At 38.3% G+C, this 21,576-nt stretch overlaps 1 protein-coding gene and 1 long non-coding RNA gene across 4 annotated transcripts in view; one reads left to right on the forward strand and one right to left on the reverse strand.

Annotated features, from left to right (window-relative positions):
• The window catches only part of LOC134211090 (nucleolar protein dao-5), a 51,609-nt gene extending 32,407 nt beyond the window's left edge, over positions 1-19,202 (reverse strand). Inside the window, exons 1-6 of one of the 3 annotated variants that reach the window (XM_062687703.1) lie at positions 19,059-19,202; positions 18,636-18,883; positions 16,122-18,491; positions 493-668; positions 212-422; positions 7-150 (exon numbers count right to left, since the gene is read on the reverse strand). In XM_062687703.1, coding sequence (XP_062543687.1) covers positions 7-150; positions 212-422; positions 493-668; positions 16,122-18,491; positions 18,636-18,851 — 3,117 coding nt within the window. In that variant the 5' untranslated portion in view covers positions 18,852-18,883; positions 19,059-19,202. Of the gene's footprint in view, positions 1-6; positions 151-211; positions 423-492; positions 669-16,121; positions 18,884-19,058 lie in introns of all 3 variants that reach the window. The other 2 variants (XM_062687702.1, XM_062687701.1) reach the window with 2 other exon arrangements.
• Positions 19,203-19,333: 131 nt separating this feature from the next.
• LOC134215375 (uncharacterized) lies at positions 19,334-21,145 on the forward strand. Its single transcript, XR_009980131.1, has 3 exons — positions 19,334-19,565; positions 19,878-20,008; positions 20,659-21,145. It is a non-coding gene; the product is annotated as an uncharacterized LOC134215375 (long non-coding RNA).
• Positions 21,146-21,576: the final 431 nt, after the last annotated feature.

A 21,576-nucleotide genomic window follows, 5' to 3' on the forward strand; every position in this document is an offset into this window, starting at 1 on the left:
ACTCACCTGTTGAGAAAGTGAGGCCAGCTTTTTGGTGATACTCTCAGCCCGATCCTGAAATTTTTCGGAGTTTACGACCTCCGAAACAAGTCCATAATCCAGTGCCGTATTGGCCGACACTTTGCGACAAAGATAGAGCAGATCAGTTATCTGTAATAACATGGATGTTTTTAAGTTTTACAATTGTTTAGTTGTAGCTTAGATTATATACCGCTCTAGGTTTTATATTCTTCGTTTTGGTGAAGATCTTCATAGCCTCCGGAAGGTGTCCCAATATGCCATACGGCGTCTGAAACGTGGTGTTGTCTTGAGCGATGACCACGTCGAAAAGAGGCAGCATCGTTACGCCAAGCCCCACCAAGTCGCCATGAATTGCTGCTACAATCGGTTTGTTGAAGGTTGCCATTGTTTGGAGGAAATTTCTGCAAAAAATAGCAAAAATAATTAGCTAACATAACTAATATAATTGTCTTTAGTATCTGATGAACTCACCTCAAATGACCACTGTAGACCTGAGCTGCAGTTTTTCGTTTTTCTGCGTTAGTCTGAATCAAGTACGACACGTCAATTCCCCGACAAAAATGTTTGCCACTAGATCGCATAAGAACGGCCTTCACATTGGGATCACTCTTTAACATGTTTAGTACGGTTTTCAGTTCGTTGATTAACTGCAAGAAGGGAATAGATGTAGAAAGACCAGACATTATTTTTCTGTTACAATATCTTTTTGGTAATAAACCTTATGTCGTTTTCGGTTATTGCAGGGAACACCTAGACTCGCCCTAACAGCAATCCCAACAGACTCAGAATATGATAAAGTATGATAGTATGAACAGCAAGATACGTTTATTACTTTATTAGAAATATGTATTTATATCACAACTCCACATACTTGAATTTCCCCACGCTTCACTCTACGACAAACTCAGCTGGAAAGATACGATGGGCAGGGAATGTTGTAAGAAAGCTAAAAAAGAAATCGATTCAAACAAGTAAATAAATAGGGCGAAAAATATTAAAAAAAAAATTTGGTTGCCTCACAAAAACAATGTTGTAAATTACTTAAGAAATTCTTCAAGGAATTCCTTCGCAAGTTTACCCAAAAATTACTTCAGCCATTCAATCAAAACTTCCTTCAGGAATCGCATAGGAAATTCCTCCAGGATTCCATTGAAAATTTCTCCATAGATTTCATTGGAAAATCCTCCGGAAATGATTACAGAAATTCCTTCAAACAGGGAACTTTAAGAATTGCTTCAGAATTTCCTTAAGAACTTCCTCCAGGATTTCATTTGAAAATTTCTTTGCAAAAACTTTAGAAAACATCTCAAGGAATTGTTCTAGAAATTGCTTAAGAGATGCATTTGGCGATTCCTTCACGATTTTTTTTAAAATTTGGTTAAAAATTATTTCGGAAATTTCTATGAATTTTATTTCAGCTATTTTTTTTAAAGATACTTTAGAAATCCTCTTAAGGAATTGTTCCGGAAATATGTTTGGGATTTTCCTCACGAATTCAGCAGCATTACTGAAATGTTCATGTACTTAGAATTAGTGTGTATGTAAAAAGAACGGTAGCAAGTTAGACCGCGGCAACAGAATAGAATAAAAGTATTCGTTTATAAGGAGTACAATTCCCGACTATTATTGGACCCACTGAAACTCTAGTCCTCACAAATATAAACGAAGCGGAGGGCGGTTAGTGACGTCAATCGTCTAGACGTCTACTCCGGGTGACACCGGCTCAGTACTCAGATGATAATTCCTTACTAGCGCTGATATGACCCTGAACACGCAAGTGTCAACCTTACCTCGGCAAGCATAGATAATCATGGGATCACAAAGGCGACTACTTCAGTGGATGCTTCGACGACAGCTGCAAAGGGGGACCCAATCGCTATGAAGTCTTATCACCACAAAAAAATAAGTGAAGCAGGTGGAGCGTCCGACAACAAGGTGGATCCTTTTGCCAGACGAAGTGATCTTAAAATTACCAAAACCCTGATTAATCCACCTAGCGGTGACGGTGCCTTTCTCGTGCATTATAAAAATAGTATTTTGGCCATTACTCTTCAGCCCATAGTCCGATCAATTTTCAATAGGACAATGGGAGAGTATTCTGCGTCGAATGCAACTTGTTGCGAGTAAATCGGTTAAGGATAAGTGCCTGAAAAATGAGTGACATTTTTTTACTATTTTTTTCTATAAAAAAGTGGTATTTTGGCCATAACTTTCGAGCCCATAGTCCAATCTGACCAATTTACAATAGGAAACCATGGTAGAGTATCCTGCGTGCGTCGAATGCAACTTGTTGCGAGTAAATCGGTTAAGGATAAGTACCTGAAAAATGAGTGTGCAGAGACACACACACACACATACACACAGACATCATCTCAATTCGTCGAGCTGAGTCGATCGGTATATAACACTATGGGTCTCCGAGCCTTCTATAAAAAGTTTGTTTTTGGAGCGATCATATAGCCTTTACGTATACTTAGTATACGAGAAAGGCAAAAAGTGGTATTTTGACCATAATTTTCGAGACCAGTCTGATCTGACCAATTTTCAATAGGAAACAATGGTAGAGTATCCTGCGTCGAATCCAACTTGTTGCGAGTAAATCGGTTAAGGATAAGTGCCTGAAAAATTAGTGACATTTTTTACTCAATTTTTCTATAAAAAAGTGGTATTTTGGCCATAACTTCCAAGCCCATAGTCCGATCTAGCCAATTTTCAATAGGAAACAATGTTAAGGACAAGGATAAGTACCAGAAAAATTAGTGACATTTTTTTCAAAGTATACGTAAAGGCTATAGGATCACTCCAAAACCAAACTTTTGATAGAAGGCTCGGAGACCCATAGTGTTATATATCAATCGACTCAGCGCGATGAATTGAGGTGATGTCTGTATGTGTGTATGTATGTTTGTGTGTGTGTACAAAAAAGTGAGACACACTTTTTGGTACTTATTATTCGATTCGACGCGGATTGCGGTCTAGTTGTTTCCTATTGAAAATTGGCAAAATCCGCAAGGAATGTAATTGCCGCTGAAAAATATAAAAAACAACCCAAGAAACAATTCAGAGCCATAAATCAACAAGCTTGTTGAACAATTGTTGTATAGAAGCGATGGTAGTTGAACAATAAAGCATGTTTAAGAAGTTGTTTAATAAATGTTATACTGATTGAACTCACTGCATTAGTTCCCTGTTTTGTTGTTATTTGAATAAAGCATCGAATAAAAGTTTAACAAATGTTGCTCTAAAATTTCCCTGGAAGTGTGAAGTACAGTTGTATTATTCACTGTAAATATTCTTTATTCCACCAAAATAAATCCTATTTTGTGTAATCAAGTTGATATTGAATAACATGTTTATGTGATGCTTAATAACATTTGTTAGAATTTGTTATTCAACACCGCTGCCGAAGTTGTATAATTCAATGAAGTAATGTGTCTTATATTAGATTGTAAGCCTTTGAATCAAACATGTTGATTAATTGTGAAATAAGTTTACTGTATGATAACTGTTAAAATAACTTACTTATTTATTAATAGTGATGTTCTTTCAAATGTTGTTCAACACTATCTCCAAGCTGTTGATCCATCATTATTGAAAAAATCAATTATGTCGTATCTGGCTGTGCGGATGTCACTGTGCATTGAATTTTTGTGAAAGTGGATAAATCTTTCAAAAAGTTTAAAAAGAGTGGTATATATCACCGAAAATTAAAGCGAGTTGTTGTGTAGGACGCTACAAATACAACACAAAACAGTGAAAAATGCAGCGACATTCGCAGAACTCAAAGCTGTACCAGATCCTACGATTGGTATAAAGCTTGTTTTTGCTTAATACTATAAAATTATACTAAAAAGCATAATTTCAGACCAAATAACGCGAGACAATACATCGATACCTTATCAATATAAAGAACCAAATTGTAAACCTTCTCAAAATTCAATCGTTGAGGCCCTTTGCAATGATGGGTCTCCAGTAGCCTTGCGAGAAAAGGCGTAGAATTGTCAATCCAGAGATCGCGAGTTCGATTCTCGGTCCGGTCTTGGATGTTTTCGGAAACATTCTTGACTCCCTGGGCACAGTGTATTCATTGTACTTGCACCGCAATATACATACTCATGCAATGGCCGGCATAGAAAAGTTTTCAAGTAATAACTGAGGAAATGGTAATAGAATAGTTGAAAAGCAGGCCAAGTTTCAGTTGGAATGTAGAGCCATTCCAGAAGAAGAAGAAGAAGAAGGCCCTGTGCAATTGAATTTTGCAATTACCTCAAAAAGACTGCCGGCCTCGATTGTCTCCACAACAAGAATTAAATCTACAATAAATTAACTTTTGATACTTTTGCTCATTTTTTTTGATGATGGGCAACAGATGCGCGTACGGATTAACTATTGGAAGCAGGTTGTTTCAGAATTCATTATTCAACGATTCTTAAACTGCAATCGGGGCAACTACATTCGATGCTTATCTGAATTTGTATAAACGTTGCTGTGCAATCGTTTTCAACAATATTGTTGTCATGTACATTATATTTAATAAACATGTTCAAATGTTGTTTATTCAATGTTTGTGCAATAAATTGTTCAATTTGGTATTAAATAATTTATAACTACATTTAACATGGTCGATTTATATGACATTGCATGGAACAGCGGAAGAGCAGGAGGATGTCAATCGAAGGGTCCTGGGTTCGAGCCTAACATCGTTCGAGATTGTGATAGCTGTAGTAATGGCTAGTTGATGTAAAAAAATAAGTCACAGTTCTATAAATTAATTAGTTGAAAAATCGATAGTTCATGAAAGTCATAAAATAATATCAAGATAAAAATTATCCGTAAGAATTAGTCCTCTTTTTACATTTTTATAAAAAAATGCTTGTTGTGTAAACTTGTAATAAGCTTTATTTGAGATATTCCTTACAACAATTGAGAAGTATTATAATCGGATAATACGCTTTGCTTAACAAGCGTTTAATTAATGTTGTTGTAGCTCTTTTATTGTTTTTGCAGTTGAACAATCGAGGCAAGGTGATAGCTTAAACATTTATTTCAACATGCTTATACAACTACTGTTGTTGAATAGATTCTCCATTTTAGGGCGAACAAGGTTGGTATAGTAGTATCAAATGCAATAAATCAATCATAATTAAACATACAGCTGAATGGCGTAGCTGTAAGAGACATTTCTTCAAACAACAATTGTTTCTTGGGAAGCGACAAAAAAAGCGATAACTCCTTGTCCTCATCTGCAGAGGATAAAGACATTGTTGCGTTCCATTTTATTTGCAACAAACATGGAGAGGTTATTGCTGTCAACTTTTCAAACTGCGATAACTTGTATATTTCAGAAGTAAAACACAAATCATGTCAACAGACGGTTAAGTTCATGTCTAAGCTATGATAACTGATACACATTTAACCAAAAACATCATCGGAAACCGACTATTTTTCAAAATGTGCGGCAGGCAATCACTGTCCTATTCTGTTGCAGTTTGGGACAAACGCTTATTGCGAGTTGAGTTTGTCCCAACATTTACAAGAGAGGACAATGTTGTTGTCATTGGCAATGTTGTTATTTTACATTCCATGGATTTTAGCTAATGAAGAATTTTTCGTCAAATCCAATATCAAAAATATTTAGGAGCTGATATTCGTATACAATGTGAACAACTCAGAAGGTTTATCCATGGTTCACACAAATTAATGAAAAATTTCATGAGCAGATGTGTACGCTGATGGAGGGAAGTACACAGCTGAAACTGTTCGACATATGTCCACGTGATTCGAGAACAGCCCTTCCGGAAGAAAATTATTTATCAAAGGAATAAACTAAAAATGGAATAATTAATAATTGATGAATGGTTAGATTATAAACTTCGTTGTACAGACGCCATTTTTCTGTTATATATGTAATACCCGTCTAATCATTCTAAACATATTTTAATTTTCTGATTCTTCTTCTTCTTCTTCTTGGCATTACATCCCCACACTGGGACAGAGCCACCTTGCAGCTTAGTGTTCATTAAGCACTTCCACAGTTGTTAACTGCGAGGTTTCTAAGCCAGGTTACCATTTTTGCATTTGTATATCATGAGGCTAGCACGATGATACTTTTATGCCCAGGGAAGTCGAGACAATTTCCAATCCGAAAATTGCCTAGATCGGCACCGGGAATCGAACCCAGCCACCCTCAGCATGGTCTTGCTTTGTAGCCGCGCGTCTTACCGTACGGTTAAGGAAAGCCCCTTGTGCAATTTTCTGGTTATATATAACCACTTGAATTAAAACTAAAAGATACCGTTCCATTGAATAGATATAGATAGATAGATGTCTTATCTGTCTATTGAAAAGTATTAAGATTCTCATGAGAAAAGAGGCACACAGCGGGTCGACGGAATACGCTTCGACTGCAGTACGCAGTGGTCGAAAGAAGAAGATATCCGGACAAAATCGAGGTCATCAAATCCCAAACATTAAGATAAGTACATAGTAGATATAGAGAAAAATAGAGAGAGAAAAAAGATCAGGTGGTATAAATATAGTAGTACATAAGTAGTCGTAAGTAGTCGTAAGTGTCGTATAGGAATGTCACAGATAGTTACACGCAAGAAATACAACGATAGGGCAGGAATGGCAGGAGACAGAAAGGGTACTCAAGCAAACACAGCAGGCGCGCAGAATCCAAAAAGAAAAACAGCAGAAAAACAAACGAGTCAAAGCAGTGCACCAACCTGGCAGTCAGAAACAGTATACGTTGAAACAACGAACCCAGAGCAGAACAGCTACAATCACCCATCAAGAGTTGGTAAAGCACTCAAGACCAAAGGTATCCGAAAAATTAAGGACATACCACAAATTGGACGATTCCGATTCAAGGTGACATTCGAAACGGCGAAGGAAGCTAGTACCCTGGTACTCTGCAAGCTGGATGATGTACACACTTAATCGACAATTTTATCCTCGGTAAAAGAAATTAACGAACATGACCGTAAAAGTTTATTTTCACTGATATCTCGTTAATAAATATGACGTTTATTCAAGTTACTGAAACTCGGCAGTCAAATTTGCAATAGTCATCGGTAATTCGTAATTCAACTGAGTTTCGGTAAACCCATCTGTCATACGTGAAACCTTTCGCGTACTCTATCGCTGTTTAAAAAAATATGAAGAAGCAAAGAATAGTGGGAAATTCATCTTTAATTTTTTTGGTAAGTATTCGATCCGGTTATTAATCAATTTCCTCTCCGGGCATGATGACTGCTTCAATATTCACGCTACATGCACAGATTTAATCATATTTTCGTATTATTCTAGCTTCCGCTGTATTTAAAATCAAAAAAATGCTGCAGACGATGTAACCGGTTTGCCTACGAGAAGGGGCTAAATTAAATATGACTTAACATCGTTGCAAAAATCTGGAAACTATACAGGGAAAAGAACCATTTGAGCAGCACCTTTCCGCCCCCAACGTTAAAGAATTTCAAATTTCTACATCAGGAAATGGTTTGCAGTACATATTTGATAAGCGCATGATAAAACATGTTTCCAATATTGTTTTGTGTACAATATAGAGTGTACAATATATAGAGAATAGAAATCCTATCAATATGTACAACAAAAATTTGACACGAAATACATTTTACATTTATAAATAATTGATGCTTTTATTTTTTTTGATTCACCTGGAAAAAAATAATAAAAATAATTATTTACTGAATTTCGGCAAAGCACTTTACCGACCCACTCGGCAACGCACTACCGAACGGCACGGTAATTTTTGACAGATGGGTGGCGACGAACATTTTACGACCAATCGGTAGTTTGAACTTTCACCGAGATTTTTACCGAGATATCAGCTGTTGGATTCTCGGCAATTTATATTGCCGGCCTCGGCGAAAAAAATTAAGTGTGTAGGATTACGTATCTTTACTCCACACATTGCGAAGGAAATCATAGGACTGGCGAAGGAAGTCCCGCTAAGCTACAGCGAGGAAGAAATCAGGGAAAACTTGGAGGCGGGCGAAGAGATAATTAGCGTGGAAAGACTGAAGCGGAAAAACAACGAAGGACAGCTGGTGAACACGAGGACGGTAAGGATTAAATTCAAAGGAAGAGTTTTGCCGGAAACAGCAGTACTATATGGATGGCGATTTCAACTGGACCTCTACATCTTCCCGATGAAACAGTGTCGAAACTGCTGGATGTACGGTCACAAGACAGCAGCCTGCAGGAAGAAAACCAGATGTCAAAATTGCGGAAACGAACATGAGAATGAGACGGAATGCAATGGACGAGCAAAATGCCTGAACTGTAAGGAGGAGCACCCATCCGACGATCGAAGATGTCCGGAGAGAGCGAGACAGATGAAGGTGAACGAGGCTGTACAACGAAGGAGAATCACGCAAAAAGAAGCGATGGAGTTATATCCGAAACGAGACCCACGACACGAGAACCAGTTCGACATCCTCAGACGGTATGAAGACTTCCCGGACTTACAAGATGAGATGGAGACGATCAGCATCCGGACGAGAGGAAGAAGGACGAATGGAAATCAAGGAAGAGGATATTGGAGAAGGCGCAGAGAATCAGAAACAGCAGCATCAATCATCAGCAATACATCAGACAACAGAGAGCGTAACCCACGATGCAGGGCCGAGATTGGAAAACTCACCCAGAAAATTGACGAGCTAGGGAAGAAAATTGATGTCATCGGAAAGATAATCAGATTACAGAAGTGTGTGGAAGAAGAGACAGATAAACAGCCCGATCCAGTCAGCTTGGAAGTATTAATCATCAGAATCAACACCGTGCTAAAGGAAATTGTCGGAGAGTTCGGAAACAGCATAGCAGAAGAAAGTAATCATGCAGACAAGGAGAATAATAACAGCAGCAGAAATGGCCAATAAAATCAAGATACTTCAAATCAACATACAGTCCATTAGACCGACCGACAAAAGAGAAGAACTAGAATTCTATCTAAAATCAGAAGGAATAAAAATAGCTTGTTTACAAGAAATATGGCTGAAAGAAAGCGAACTGTTTAGGATGAAAGGTTACAAGCTGACGAGTACTAGAAGAGTAGAAGGATATGGAGGAGTAGGAATTCTAACAGAGGAGCGAATAGAATTTGAGATAATTAAGACCAGATCGCTAGCACCATTAGAGATTTCTGCAATCAAAATCACCAACCTGGAGATTCCTCTGGTAGTCATATCTGTATATGCGCCACCCAACCCAGAAATATCTAAACAGGTGGAAGGGAAATTGCCAGAATTTTTCGACATGGTCGAACAGCTCCAAGGAGATATTCTGGTTACAGGCGATTTTAACGCACACCACATGATGTGGAACGGAAACAAAACATGTAACAAAGGAAAAATAATCGCAAAAGCACTAGAAAACTCACGACTTTGTGTAATGAACGATGGCTCGATGACAACCATTCCGAGAATCGACAGTAACCCTACGGCAATTGACCTGACACTAGCCACAAGAAATATAGCAAACAAAACGATATGGGAAGTTGCCGATCACTCTTTTGGAAGCACACATCTTGCGATTAGAATGGACATACAAATAAGAATGCCGATCGCAGAAATGAGGATGAAGAAGGTGAATTCAGACAAAGCTATAGCAGAACTGAACAAAATGCAACCGCAGTTTATATACGACTTGGAAGAAATGCAAACCATTTTTGAGGAAGTGATTGAAAACTCCAGCTACGTTGTAAAAAACAAAAAGGCTAACTTCTTGAAGCGATGGTGGAACGATGAAATACAAAAGGCGTATAACTACAAACGAGAATGCTTAAGACAATATAACAAAAGAAGAAATCTGGCAAGCCAGTTGGAGTTTCAGAAAGCGCAGGCCACACTGAAAAGGCTAATTAGGAAAGAAAAAAGAAAAAATATTCAGGAGCTAAGAGAAAAAATAGATAAAGACACACCCACAAATCAATTATGGAACATAATCAGAGGAGTAAATACAGCGTTAACAGGGAGAAAAACTGATGCAAAACATGTCGTGGAAGCCGGAATCGCCAAAGAGTTTCTGGACAATACCTACAGTGAACCATGGACTGAGTTACCGAAATTCACGAATTGGGAGGACGAAGCAGATCACAAATACGGAAAACCCATCGAGACAATAGAATTCGACAAGACGATCCTGAGAAAAAAAGACCATTCGACACCGGGTCTAGACCAAATATCGTATAAAATGTTGAAAAATATAAGAAGAGATCTACTGCTAGAAATCTACGAAAAACTGAACTATGCTTGGATTAACAAATCCATACCGGATAAGTGGCGAGAAGTTAAGATCATTCTTATTCAGAAAGCAAATTATCCAACAACGGCAATAGCAGGGAAAAGAGGAATAGCTCTGATTAGCGTCCTAATAAAATCGATAAACGGCGTCGTCAAAGACAGACTATATAGCTTCATGGAGGAAAACAATATGCTACCAACACTCTCATTCGGATTTAGAAAGCATGGGTCATCAATAGGCTGTGTTAACTATGTGGTCAATCTAGCAAGCCAGGCAAAAAAAGAGAAGCTAGGATGTCTGATCATCTTTATCGATATCTCAAAAGCGTTCGACTGTGTGAATATAAGGAAACTAATGGAACAAATCAGAAACAGGAAAATACCGGTAGGAATAGCAGAATGGCTGTACGAATACCTAAAAATCAGGAAAATCACGCTACAAACACCTTTCGGACCGGAAACACGAACAGTCAACCAGGGACTACCTCAAGGATGTCCGCTTTTGCATATTATTCGGCAACTCGGCCGTACGAAAACCATTTTGCACATGTTCCGAAATGGACAAATTGATATGAAATTTGCGAAAAAGAATCCACGTGTCTTGGAGGGACTCGAACCCTCAACCTCCTACTCTCTAGATAGGCGTGATAACCCCTACACAACAAGACCACTTAAAGGTCACGTTTGCGGAAAAGCCATCAGAATCCGAGTACCAACCACCGCGGTTAGCTCTTTTTTGCAAATTGAATATCTTTCGGATGCTTGATTTTTCCAATCTCCGCATGTGCTTTACTGTTGTATATCCACAGTCAAGCAAGTGCACATTGTTTATTAAACGAGAGGATCGCACTATATGCCCCCAACAATGGACTGGGCGGATTTGTATGCTATGCTATGCTGTATTTGAGTGCTAGAGAGTAGGAGGTTGATGGTTCGAGTCCCTCCAAGACACGAGGATTCTTTTTCGCAAATTTCATATCAATTTGTCCATTTCAAAACATGTGCTGTGAATATGCACAGCCAAGATATTTAACAAAAACCCAACTTAATTCACCGAGTGATGATACTGCCTTTCTCGCATTTAGCCAAGACACCAACCTCACACACTTAAATCATTTCACAGATTTCGGTGAATTTTGCTTCAGTTCACCGAAATCTCAACAGCAGATTTGTTCGGTAATTATTTCACCGATTTTCTGTGGTATTTTCCTTTGTTCAACTGTCAAAACCACCAAGAAATCTGTAAAAATTTTACCGAACAGTTCTGCTGTTGAGATTTCGGTGAAATTTCACAGAAATTTGCGATTTATTTTAAGTGTGCATGCTTACATACCCAAGTAACCATGAAGCTATATATGCTTGTAAAAAACACAGCCCTAAAAGTTGACTTAAAGTGGAAAAGGGCAATTATAAGACCGAATTAATGGTTCATTACTATGACATGTTGAAATAAAGCATCAGTAATGCATCGGTGCATTTGTAATCCTGATTTAGAGTATCGTTGTCTGACAGTTGATAAATAAATGCAACTTCACATCGTTAAAACTGATCTAATGCAATTAGCATTTAGCATGCCGATTTGTGATTGATATATGTGCAATATTGTAATGCATGGTGTTACTTGGGTAGTTCGATTCCAATTTCCTAATAACTTTTAAACGCAATGATCGATCGTTATCAAATTCAATAGTGATTAACTATTTGTCCCCCGTCGAATGCAACTTGTTGCGAGAAAATTGGTTAAGAATTACTATATGTACTAAAAAGTGTCTAATGTTTTTCGGTTTTCGTGTGCACACCAGGGAATCAATTTTTCGTCGATGCGCATACGAAACAAACGACAAAAGAGAACCAACGACAAAGCTTTGTTTTTGTCGTAGAAAATAATGACAAAGATGCGAAAAAATTTGTCCACGACAAAAAAGAAGACAATTTTGTTGCAAACTTTTCATTCCGTTTTTTTTTTGCATTCTCTCTAGAGCAAATTTCGGTTTTATGCTATCGTAGTTTCTACTCTCATGGAAATATTCGAGAATCTAACGCTGATTACGAAAATAGCCTCGTATTCTCGGAAATATCAGAGCATGCAAGGCAAATGATTCTTGTCATATTGTGTTCAGGTTCTGACAAAGGCTTGTTGCAAGGTGCGTTTGTCAGTAACAAACTCTGTTGATGACAAAAGATATATTGTTAGGTGTTGCTCGAATATTGATTCCCTGGTGCACACACACACACACATACACACGGACAGACAGACATTTGTTCAGCTCGACGAGCTGGGCCGATTGGTATATAACATCATGGGTCTCCGAGACTTGTATAAAAAGTTCGATTTTGAAGTGAAATAATATCCTTTCGGTACAACTTTGTTGTACAAGAAAGGCAAATACGTTTATGACACATTCCAGCGTAACGCGACACCATGAGGAGCCGACTTTCAGCGAGAAATTAGGTCTGCATTCGAAAATTAGCCTCGGGGACATATGATTAAACAGGTGTAAAATTATCCTCACTAAATTTCCTTTCTGATAGTATATTCATTTTGTGATTTTTCGCTTTGAATATGATAAATGTAGCGCGCTGCATTTCGTAACGCGACACCATAGCTGAATTGCACTTTTTCGCATTTTGAAATGCAATTGCGTTTTTCAGCTCTGGTATACGGTTTGGAGTCTCGATTTATTCTAAGTATTTCTCGTATACATCAACAGAAATGAGGCTGTGAATTAAAATCGCAGGAAAAAACGGAAATTATAATGAAAATAACTGAATTGATATGAACACCGCCGCGTTACGCTGATCGACAAACTGTCTCCTGCAAATGGTGTCGCGTTACGCAAACGTACTTATCGTTGATAGAATACGTATTTTCAGCCGATTTCGATGCGACATGTTATTTCCGACACAGAATATTATCACATTATCTATCGTTGAATGTAGTTCGAGTTGGTGGTTACGATCTGGAGTTTCAGTTATTAAAGTTTGAGGGACTAACCGGCACAAATATAGAACTGAACCAATTCCATTCGTATCACATATTCAGTTTGACACAAATTAAATGGTAATGGGTTTTCCTATTTTTAAATTAGTCACACCCAAGTATGACCCGGATTGGTTTTTAAGTACGTGGTCAGACGATCGATCCCCCTAGAAGTGAGTTTTTTTACACTGAAAAGTTCTATATTGCCTTTTTTCTACGTTAACCATTTTGAAAGGTGATGATGGCTCAAGAAGCTCAGCAATGTTGAAGAGGAATATTTCTGTCGTTTTTATTCTACGTTTCTACTGAAACGTTGTCTGTTTTCAACTTTTTATTTATTTCCGAAAAGATTGGAATACGTCTCATGTCTCAACCAATGTTTATCACAAGAACGTATGCGTCGTGCCTTGAGTGCACTACTTTTAACTACATTTTCAATCTTTACGCTATCATCAACACTACTCAGAAAATAATTACTCAATTTTGAAAATAGTGTTTACATACTGGTGTAAAATAATTGTCTTATTATTGTATATTCATTCGGGTCAAAGCGAAGTTCATTAGGATGCCTGATATAATATGTCTTTATTAACGAACCAGCCAAATGCCGGTTCATCTCGATTAACATAAAATGGAATTTTTTTTTTTTCAACTCTCTGTTAACCTTTTTCGATAGGCCCTTATTCTTGCATTGGTTTGGTGAAGTTTTTTGCCTGACGCTATTCATTATATTTTCGACTACCGGTGACCAACACTCTTAAATTATTTCACCGATATTGACTGTGAAAATCTCTGCTAAAGTTCTTAAGATGAAATATCGACTAAATTGACGTATGTTCACGGCATCTTCTTTGAGCGCTGACGTACTCGGCTATGACGATCTTGGTCAAAGAATAAAAAATGCCGAGCTAGTGAGAGCGAACGAAAGGAAAATTAACTTAAATATTAAAAATCATCAAATTAAATGGAGAAAAGAAAACACGAGTCTTTCGGTTCCTTAAAGCTAAAAATATGTTTAAAAATCAAGATGAAACTTGTATTAAAAAACATAACTGCGGCCTCGTAATGCTTCACGTCAGATGAGCCTTTCAAATAAACGAACCATTGAAAAAATATAATCATACTTGGCATCCACAAACAAGTTTGACGGATCGTGACATGGTACAAGGAAACCGTGTTCGTCAGCAAACTGTTAGTTACGTTTACTGATATGAGTGGCATGGTGATATTGCGTGGAAAAGAGAGAGAAGATTAAAAAAGCCTCACAATTTAATCGAAAAAAAACTCAGTTCCACGTGACTTATTAACGGACGACCCCAAAGGGGTCACCAAACACCAAACATTTGTAATTTCCCACCACTCCGAAACATTTTTGTATCGTAACCTATTTTTTGTAGTATGGGGAGTTACCAAATGACACACCCCGTTACACCCCCAATTTTGTTACGCTATTCATGTACAAGCCCTAAATTACTTGAAAGAAACCATTGTGATACCGTATCAATAAACCGAAAGCATTTTATTCCTTATTACAGAAGCACATTCAATTCGCGTAACGCGACATCATATTTTTGTACCTAGTGTAACTTCATGGAAAATGGTCCGATTTTGGATCTTAATACACGAAAAGAAAGCTCTTGATGAGTACTAAGAGAATCCGAAATATTACTTTTTCAATGTTTGTACCTTTTGTCTAGTATCAATTATACGACTATTTTCGTAACGCGACACCATTTCAATGTCACTGTTTTTAAAGTACAAATATTTCATGTAAACTGAAATTTTCGAAGCAATACAATGTGCACACAAAAAGATCATTAAAAACTGTATTTAATTACGTACTCATCAATACATTTTCACCCAAATAGGTGCGATAGAGCACATTTATAAAAAAAAATGATTAGGGAGTCTTTTTTTATACTAAAAGTCTGCTACTTTGATTGGCTATTAAACAATGTTCCGAAAACATTTTTCAGTGGAAGAAATGTTTTTCTTGTAAATTAATATGTATGTTTGCCTGTCCTACAGATATAGGATCCTAATTTTTAGTTTGAAATTTTGGTCCCTTGGTGTAGAAGTGCGTGGAATGTGTCTTATGTTTAAAAAAAAATAATTTCTAATGTTCATTTCTTATAGGTAAAAAAATCCAAGCTTTCCCCACTTTTGCTAATTCATCTACATTTCAGATTCATTTTATTGTTATAATATTTTTTCAGTGTTAGGGGTAACTGGGGTAGTATGCACCCCCGGGGCAAAACGACCTTTTGGCATTTTTATCGATGTTCCAGGAACATTTTCAAGAATGTTTACTACTGGATTGGTAGTTCGAGATTCGAACTACATGCGCGGTAATAAATACTCTAGAAAACTGCTGAAAATGTACTCAAAAATGCCAAAGGGTCATTTTGCCCCGGGGGTGCATATTACCTGTGTCCCCTAAGTATTTTTTTTGAACTATAGTTTAAAGCCCTCAGTACACTATTTGTCATGATTACAAATATTTGTCAAGTCAGCCAGAAATCCATGTCGATTTCTGATCAGTCGGATAGATATAAACAAATATTTGTCAATATGACAAACAGTGGACTGCGGGCTTAACAGTGCAACAGAGAAAAAGGCACATTAGCGGTAAAATTGAGGGGTGCTCTTTTTGCCCCGTCCTCCCCTAAAGCTTACAGTTCGATTAATTGCATAAACTCCATCGTATCGACATCATTTTTGTTTGATTATTCAGAGTAAATGTGTTGGACCTGACCCATGCCTAAATTTGAAAATGACACAAGCATTACTGAAAAATTGATCGTTGATTTTCCAAAGGTATTCACAAATTTGTTTCGGATGGTTGCGAAACTTACCTCAATGGTGAATACATCCTTCAGCTTTGTTTCTTTGGGGGCCAGTGTGAGCTCCATATAGTTGCCACAGCGTTTAAAGTTGAGCTCCTGCAGTTTCAGCTCGGCTATCTTTTCCAGCAATGATTCCCAGCTCTTTCCAGCGCCGTTTTCTTCGACCCGAACGGTTGTCGTCGCAGGAGATGTCGCTGTGGTGGCTTCCGTACTAACCACTTTGGGGGACACTTTGAGTTTCTTCTCTTGCTTAATTGCGGGAGTTGTCCCTGCTGATGGTGAGCTTGCAACGTTAGTCAGCTGATCCTTAGCGGGTTTACTGCCCAGGGCTTTACTAAGTTTTCCCTTCATATTGGCAACAAGGGAAGAATCGAGCCGGATGTCGTCGGATTTGTGTGGAGTTTTATTAGATGGTTTGATAAATTCAAAATTGGGCTTATCTTGCGATTCGACAGGCGGAGTTCCGGTAGATGAAGATCCAGGCTGATCGACGCTTAACCGACGAGGGCTAGTCGAGCTAGAGTATGAACTGTTGGAACGTCGTCGAATAATCATCGCATCATCGCAGGTTTTACGTGAATTATAAACGTAATCCCAATCATCTGAGCCTGAGGCTGTCTGTTTTCGTTTGCGGCTAGGGCCATTTTGAGCACTACTTGATTTACGCGATGTTGTTGAAGTAGTTGTCGCAGGTGGTGCCGGACTGGTAGACAGTTGTTGCGGTGTTGGAACGCGTTTCTGTCTCATACGGGGTACGTGAGTGTTATTGTCGTTGGGAGAATGGCCTTGCTTGATAACTGCATCAGTTATAATTTTTGTCTTGGCCATGAGCTTTTCGTCTTCGTCATCCGAATCTACTTTGAGGTCAGAATTCTTCAGTAAATCTTTGTTGCTATTCTCACACTCGACGTCGTACAACATGTTGATTGCCCCTTCATCTCCGAGAAGTTTCTCGACTTCGCTCTTCTTTTTTCGAGCTGTATTTTTCGGTGCCACTGGAACCGGCGGAGGCTTTGAAGAAACCGGTTCCGGGGTTCGAGCTCGCTTTCGTGGTGGTGGCAATGCGAACTGTGGAGTATCTTTGATCATATGCACCGCAACTGATTCTGCTCGCTTTCGACGTATTCCGGTTCCGGGAGGTCGTATCGGGGCGGGAGGAGTGAATGTTTCTTCCTTGGGACTTTCAGGCAAAGGTTTAGTCCTATTGGATTTAACAAAACTCGCGAATGACATGTGCGTTTCTGGATTATCTGGATCCCAGATTATTTTCTTCTTGATAACACGGGAGCTTTTTACTGGCACTTCAGATGTTGTTGGTGGTGGAGCCATAGGAAATGTAGCAGCAACCGGTTCAGGTTGTACCCGTGGTGCAGGAGGGGAAGAAACCGGACTGATTGGTTCTTTTTTCGGTATCAAAGGTTCGTCATCCCAATCGGAAACAAGAGAACTTATTAGGTCATTGTTGCTCTGTTTTACCTGAGGAATAGGTATCGGTCTAGGCACAGGAGGATTAACCTTTGGAGCAACCGGCTTTATGGATAACACAATAGGACTTGATGGAAGTTTCTGCGTCACAATCTTGGAACTAGAAGGTGATTTATGCGTTAAAGTAGTTGTCACAAATGGGTGTTTTTGGGGCACTGGTTTGGAAATCGAGGGCTTTTGTACCAATGGTTTTGAAACGGAAATAGGTTTTGAAGGTGGAACCATTACTTTTTTGGTTGGAGATGGAGAATTCCCCTTATCGGTAGGCTCCGTCTTGATAACAATAGGTCTGGGGACAGGCTTGATAGTTGTTTGACCTTTGATAGTAACTTGTCCTGATGAAGCCAACAGAGGTTTTGTAGTAGGACTTTTTATTTCCATGTTTCCTGTTTTAGGAATAGTCGATACTATTTCCAGTGGATCAGATTTTGGTGCCGTTTGCGGCGATCGAATGTCCGATTTAGCGGTATTTCGCTTTGCAGGACTTGCCCTTGCTGCTGAGATCTTGTTACCTTTCCAGTCATTAGCAGGCCTAACTGGTTTGCGACCTTTTGGCAAAACCGGAAGATTGGCCATTTGTCTCATAGCGATCTGTCGTTCCCGTTCCTTCTTTTCCGACTCGACATCTTGTTCATCTACGATAGAGATATGAATTTCCTCCAACAGTTGCTCTCCAGCATACATACCTTCGTCGCCACCACCGACTCTAACTTCAATTTCGGTCGCTGTTTCCGTAATGTCCACATCGTCACCTTCCAGGATAGCAATCAGATCGTGGTCTTCTAGTTCCTCTTTAGTAGCATGCGTCGCCGCCGGCGTCGCCGGAATATCGCTACCTAGGATCAAATCTGTAGGAATCTCAATCGATCCGCTAGAATCGTGAGACCCGGCAATCTGATGCAGTTTTGGAGTAGAAATAACACTTAAATCGACTTGCTTACTTAGACGACTTTTCATTTTTGCTAGTAGATCATTGGTGGATTTGGCCGTTTCTGGTGTTCTGGCCGGTTTAATGATCGTTTGACTATGAATAATCACCTTTTCTTTGGTGGATTTCGGTGTTTCAAGAGTTGTAATCACTTTGCCATCGTCGTCACTCATTGTGCTGTCTACACCTTCGAGGAGATGGACTCCTTTTACGCCGGAAGCCGCGGGGGCAATGAGGGACCCGTCTTCGAACACAACTGATGGAGAATTGCTCAAAGGAGCAGAAATGCCGTCACTATTGTTTTCCGGTTCTGATGTGTTGCTCATTGTTGAGAATGCTTCATTCGCCGGGAAGACACCTGAAGGAGGAAATTAAAATAAACATGCATCATTGCCAACTAATTTGAAGCTTTGTTCGGCGGGAGGGGTTTATTTGCGTCGGTTTGTAGACCAACAATATTTCAAGAATATGACGATAAAACAGAACGCAAATTTTATAGTTATAAATATAGGTCAAACAAACAATGAATTCACCTGATATTTCACGATATTGTTAGGAAACTATTGAACAAAACACTGCAATTTTTCAAAAATGTCCAAGCAAGCGACAATATTTTTTTTCGATCGGACTTCTGTCAAATTAGTTACACGGTAAACAGGAATACCACATAAACATGCTATTACACGGAAATTAAATTTTACACAAAATTGATAAGTTTGCACTTCCACGGAGATCAGAACAATCCAAAAATACGTCATTTTTACCCAGCTAAGTAAAAGCACAATACACTCAGAAATAAAATAACTAAATCCGTGAAGGATTTCAAATTAACCTTTTTTATTATTTTTGACATTTATTCATTGCATAGTATAAAATGTATACTATCGCATATTATTGTTTATACTAAGCCGGAATAACGCAAACATATTTCAGTTAGTATTTTGTCTTTGTGAAATTTTCTTTCATTTACAATTTATTACTCCAGTCGAGTGAAATGTTGCCCAAAACGACGCCCAGAATGTCCGAATTTTGTGAGAAAGGTGACGAGGAAGTATTGGGTCTAATAGCATTTGAACTAAAAAAATAATTATATTGCAGCTACTCCACACTAATAAAAATCCACACATTTTTATTGGCAAAAATCTAAAGAAATTTACAAATAAATTTTATGTGTGCGTTAATAAACACTCGCTATAGGCGAATCCACATAAAGGTTATTAGTTAATAAGGGTTATGTGTGTTTCCACATACATGATATGAAAATTTACATAGCCGTTATGTGGGAAACACTATAGTCAAAATTTATGTGTGCCACACATAATGGATATGATTGAATTTTTGTCAGTATGCAGTTCCAGGAGCTGCCATCTCCGGCTTTATCAGGGGGAGAAATTGCGCAGCGGTAAAATTTGATAACAGTTGGAAGGTTAACCGATTCTATTATTCAGAGGATGTATCACGAGGTAGCGGCGCCGGTGGAATTGTAAGTAGTCTTCAAAAATCATCCTCTGACGTTCCCCGATAGTTTGATTCACTACAAACATAAATACTAAATTGAAAAATCTCGCGCTTAGTTTCATAGGGGCGTAACTGTATTGATCGATTTCTCTTAATCGATTTTATATTTTGTTGATAACTCAATTGTTTCTAAAGCTACAACCGTGATTATTGATTCTGGTGCAAGATACAATCATCCTTTATCACACCAAACCATTAAATTATCGAAAAACTAGCGCAATTCGGTACAATAATAAAAAGAAAACATCGACGAAGAGAAATCGATCAATACAGTTACGCCCCTATGAAACTAAGGCTGTGAACCATTCCACCGATTCGTTTAACTTTTAGTTAAAATTTGACAGTTCGATGGTTATTTCGCCGTGGTTAAAAATAACCCTGCTCCGGAGCATGGTTAGATTTGACAGTTCGATAGTTAAACTTTGTTCGCGAGAAAATTGGCGCCAAATCCATTTCGTTCCGAATAACTATCAATCTGTCAAAACTCAAATGGGTCGGCCTCGGAGTAAAATTTTAACCACGGTGGGAAAATAACCATCGAAGTGTCATATTTTAACTAAAAGTTAAACGAATCGGTGGAATGGTTCACAACCTAAGCGCTAGAAATATTTGCAGATCGCCGCGAAAACCGATATGGAACGCGAAATCGAAACCTGGCAGCTGTTCATCGAATTATCACGGCAGCAATGCATTTTATTACCACCGGAATTAAAGCGGATCGTCCAACTGGATCCGTTCATTACCCTAGTCTTACGCGTTTGATGGATGAGAAAGATATCAGAGGCGGCAAGTTCACCAATAGCCAAATTACTACATTCATCAAATACTGATTACGATTTACGAGCCGATTGCCTTGGTCTAAGTCTACAATTTTCTGCACCACTTCGTCAATTGCTACAACCCAAAGTCCTGAAGGAAACAGCTCAGCACAGGATCAAGACCAGCCGCACGCATTTACTCCCAGTTCATCGATTTCCCCGAGCAATCACATCTCATTTATGTATTCTATTGCATGGTTTTAGTCTGAGAGTTAATTAAACTAATAATTACTTTCTCTGTTACTTTCATTTTCATTTGTATTTTCCAATAAGAAAAAAAAACAAACGAACATAATAGAAACGATAAACAAATCGACAGTAAACTAAACATTATAAAGCCAACTTATACTAACGAGAGATTTTTTTAAAGTTAAGGCGCCGTCAGACGTTGCAAGCAAATCACTCGCAGCGAGCATTTTACTCTCAGAAAGTGACATTTGCAATGTCTGACTACGATGGAAGCGATTGCATGCAAATAAATGTCAACTTGCAAGCAAACACTCGCTTGCACGCTTAGTTCAGTTTACCTATTTATGGGTGTTCTAATCACCCATATTTGGGTACTGCAAACATTACTCATATTATGAGTGAAATGTACCAAGAAAATCAGTTAATTTTACTCAAATTATTCGTAATACGACTTTACCAATATATGGGTAAACTAATTTACCCATATTTGGATGAAAAAATAAACATTTGCACAAGCACCACGATC

This window comes from Armigeres subalbatus, chromosome 2 (genome assembly GCF_024139115.2).
Source record: "Armigeres subalbatus isolate Guangzhou_Male chromosome 2, GZ_Asu_2, whole genome shotgun sequence".
NCBI lineage: Eukaryota > Metazoa > Arthropoda > Insecta > Diptera > Culicidae > Armigeres > Armigeres subalbatus.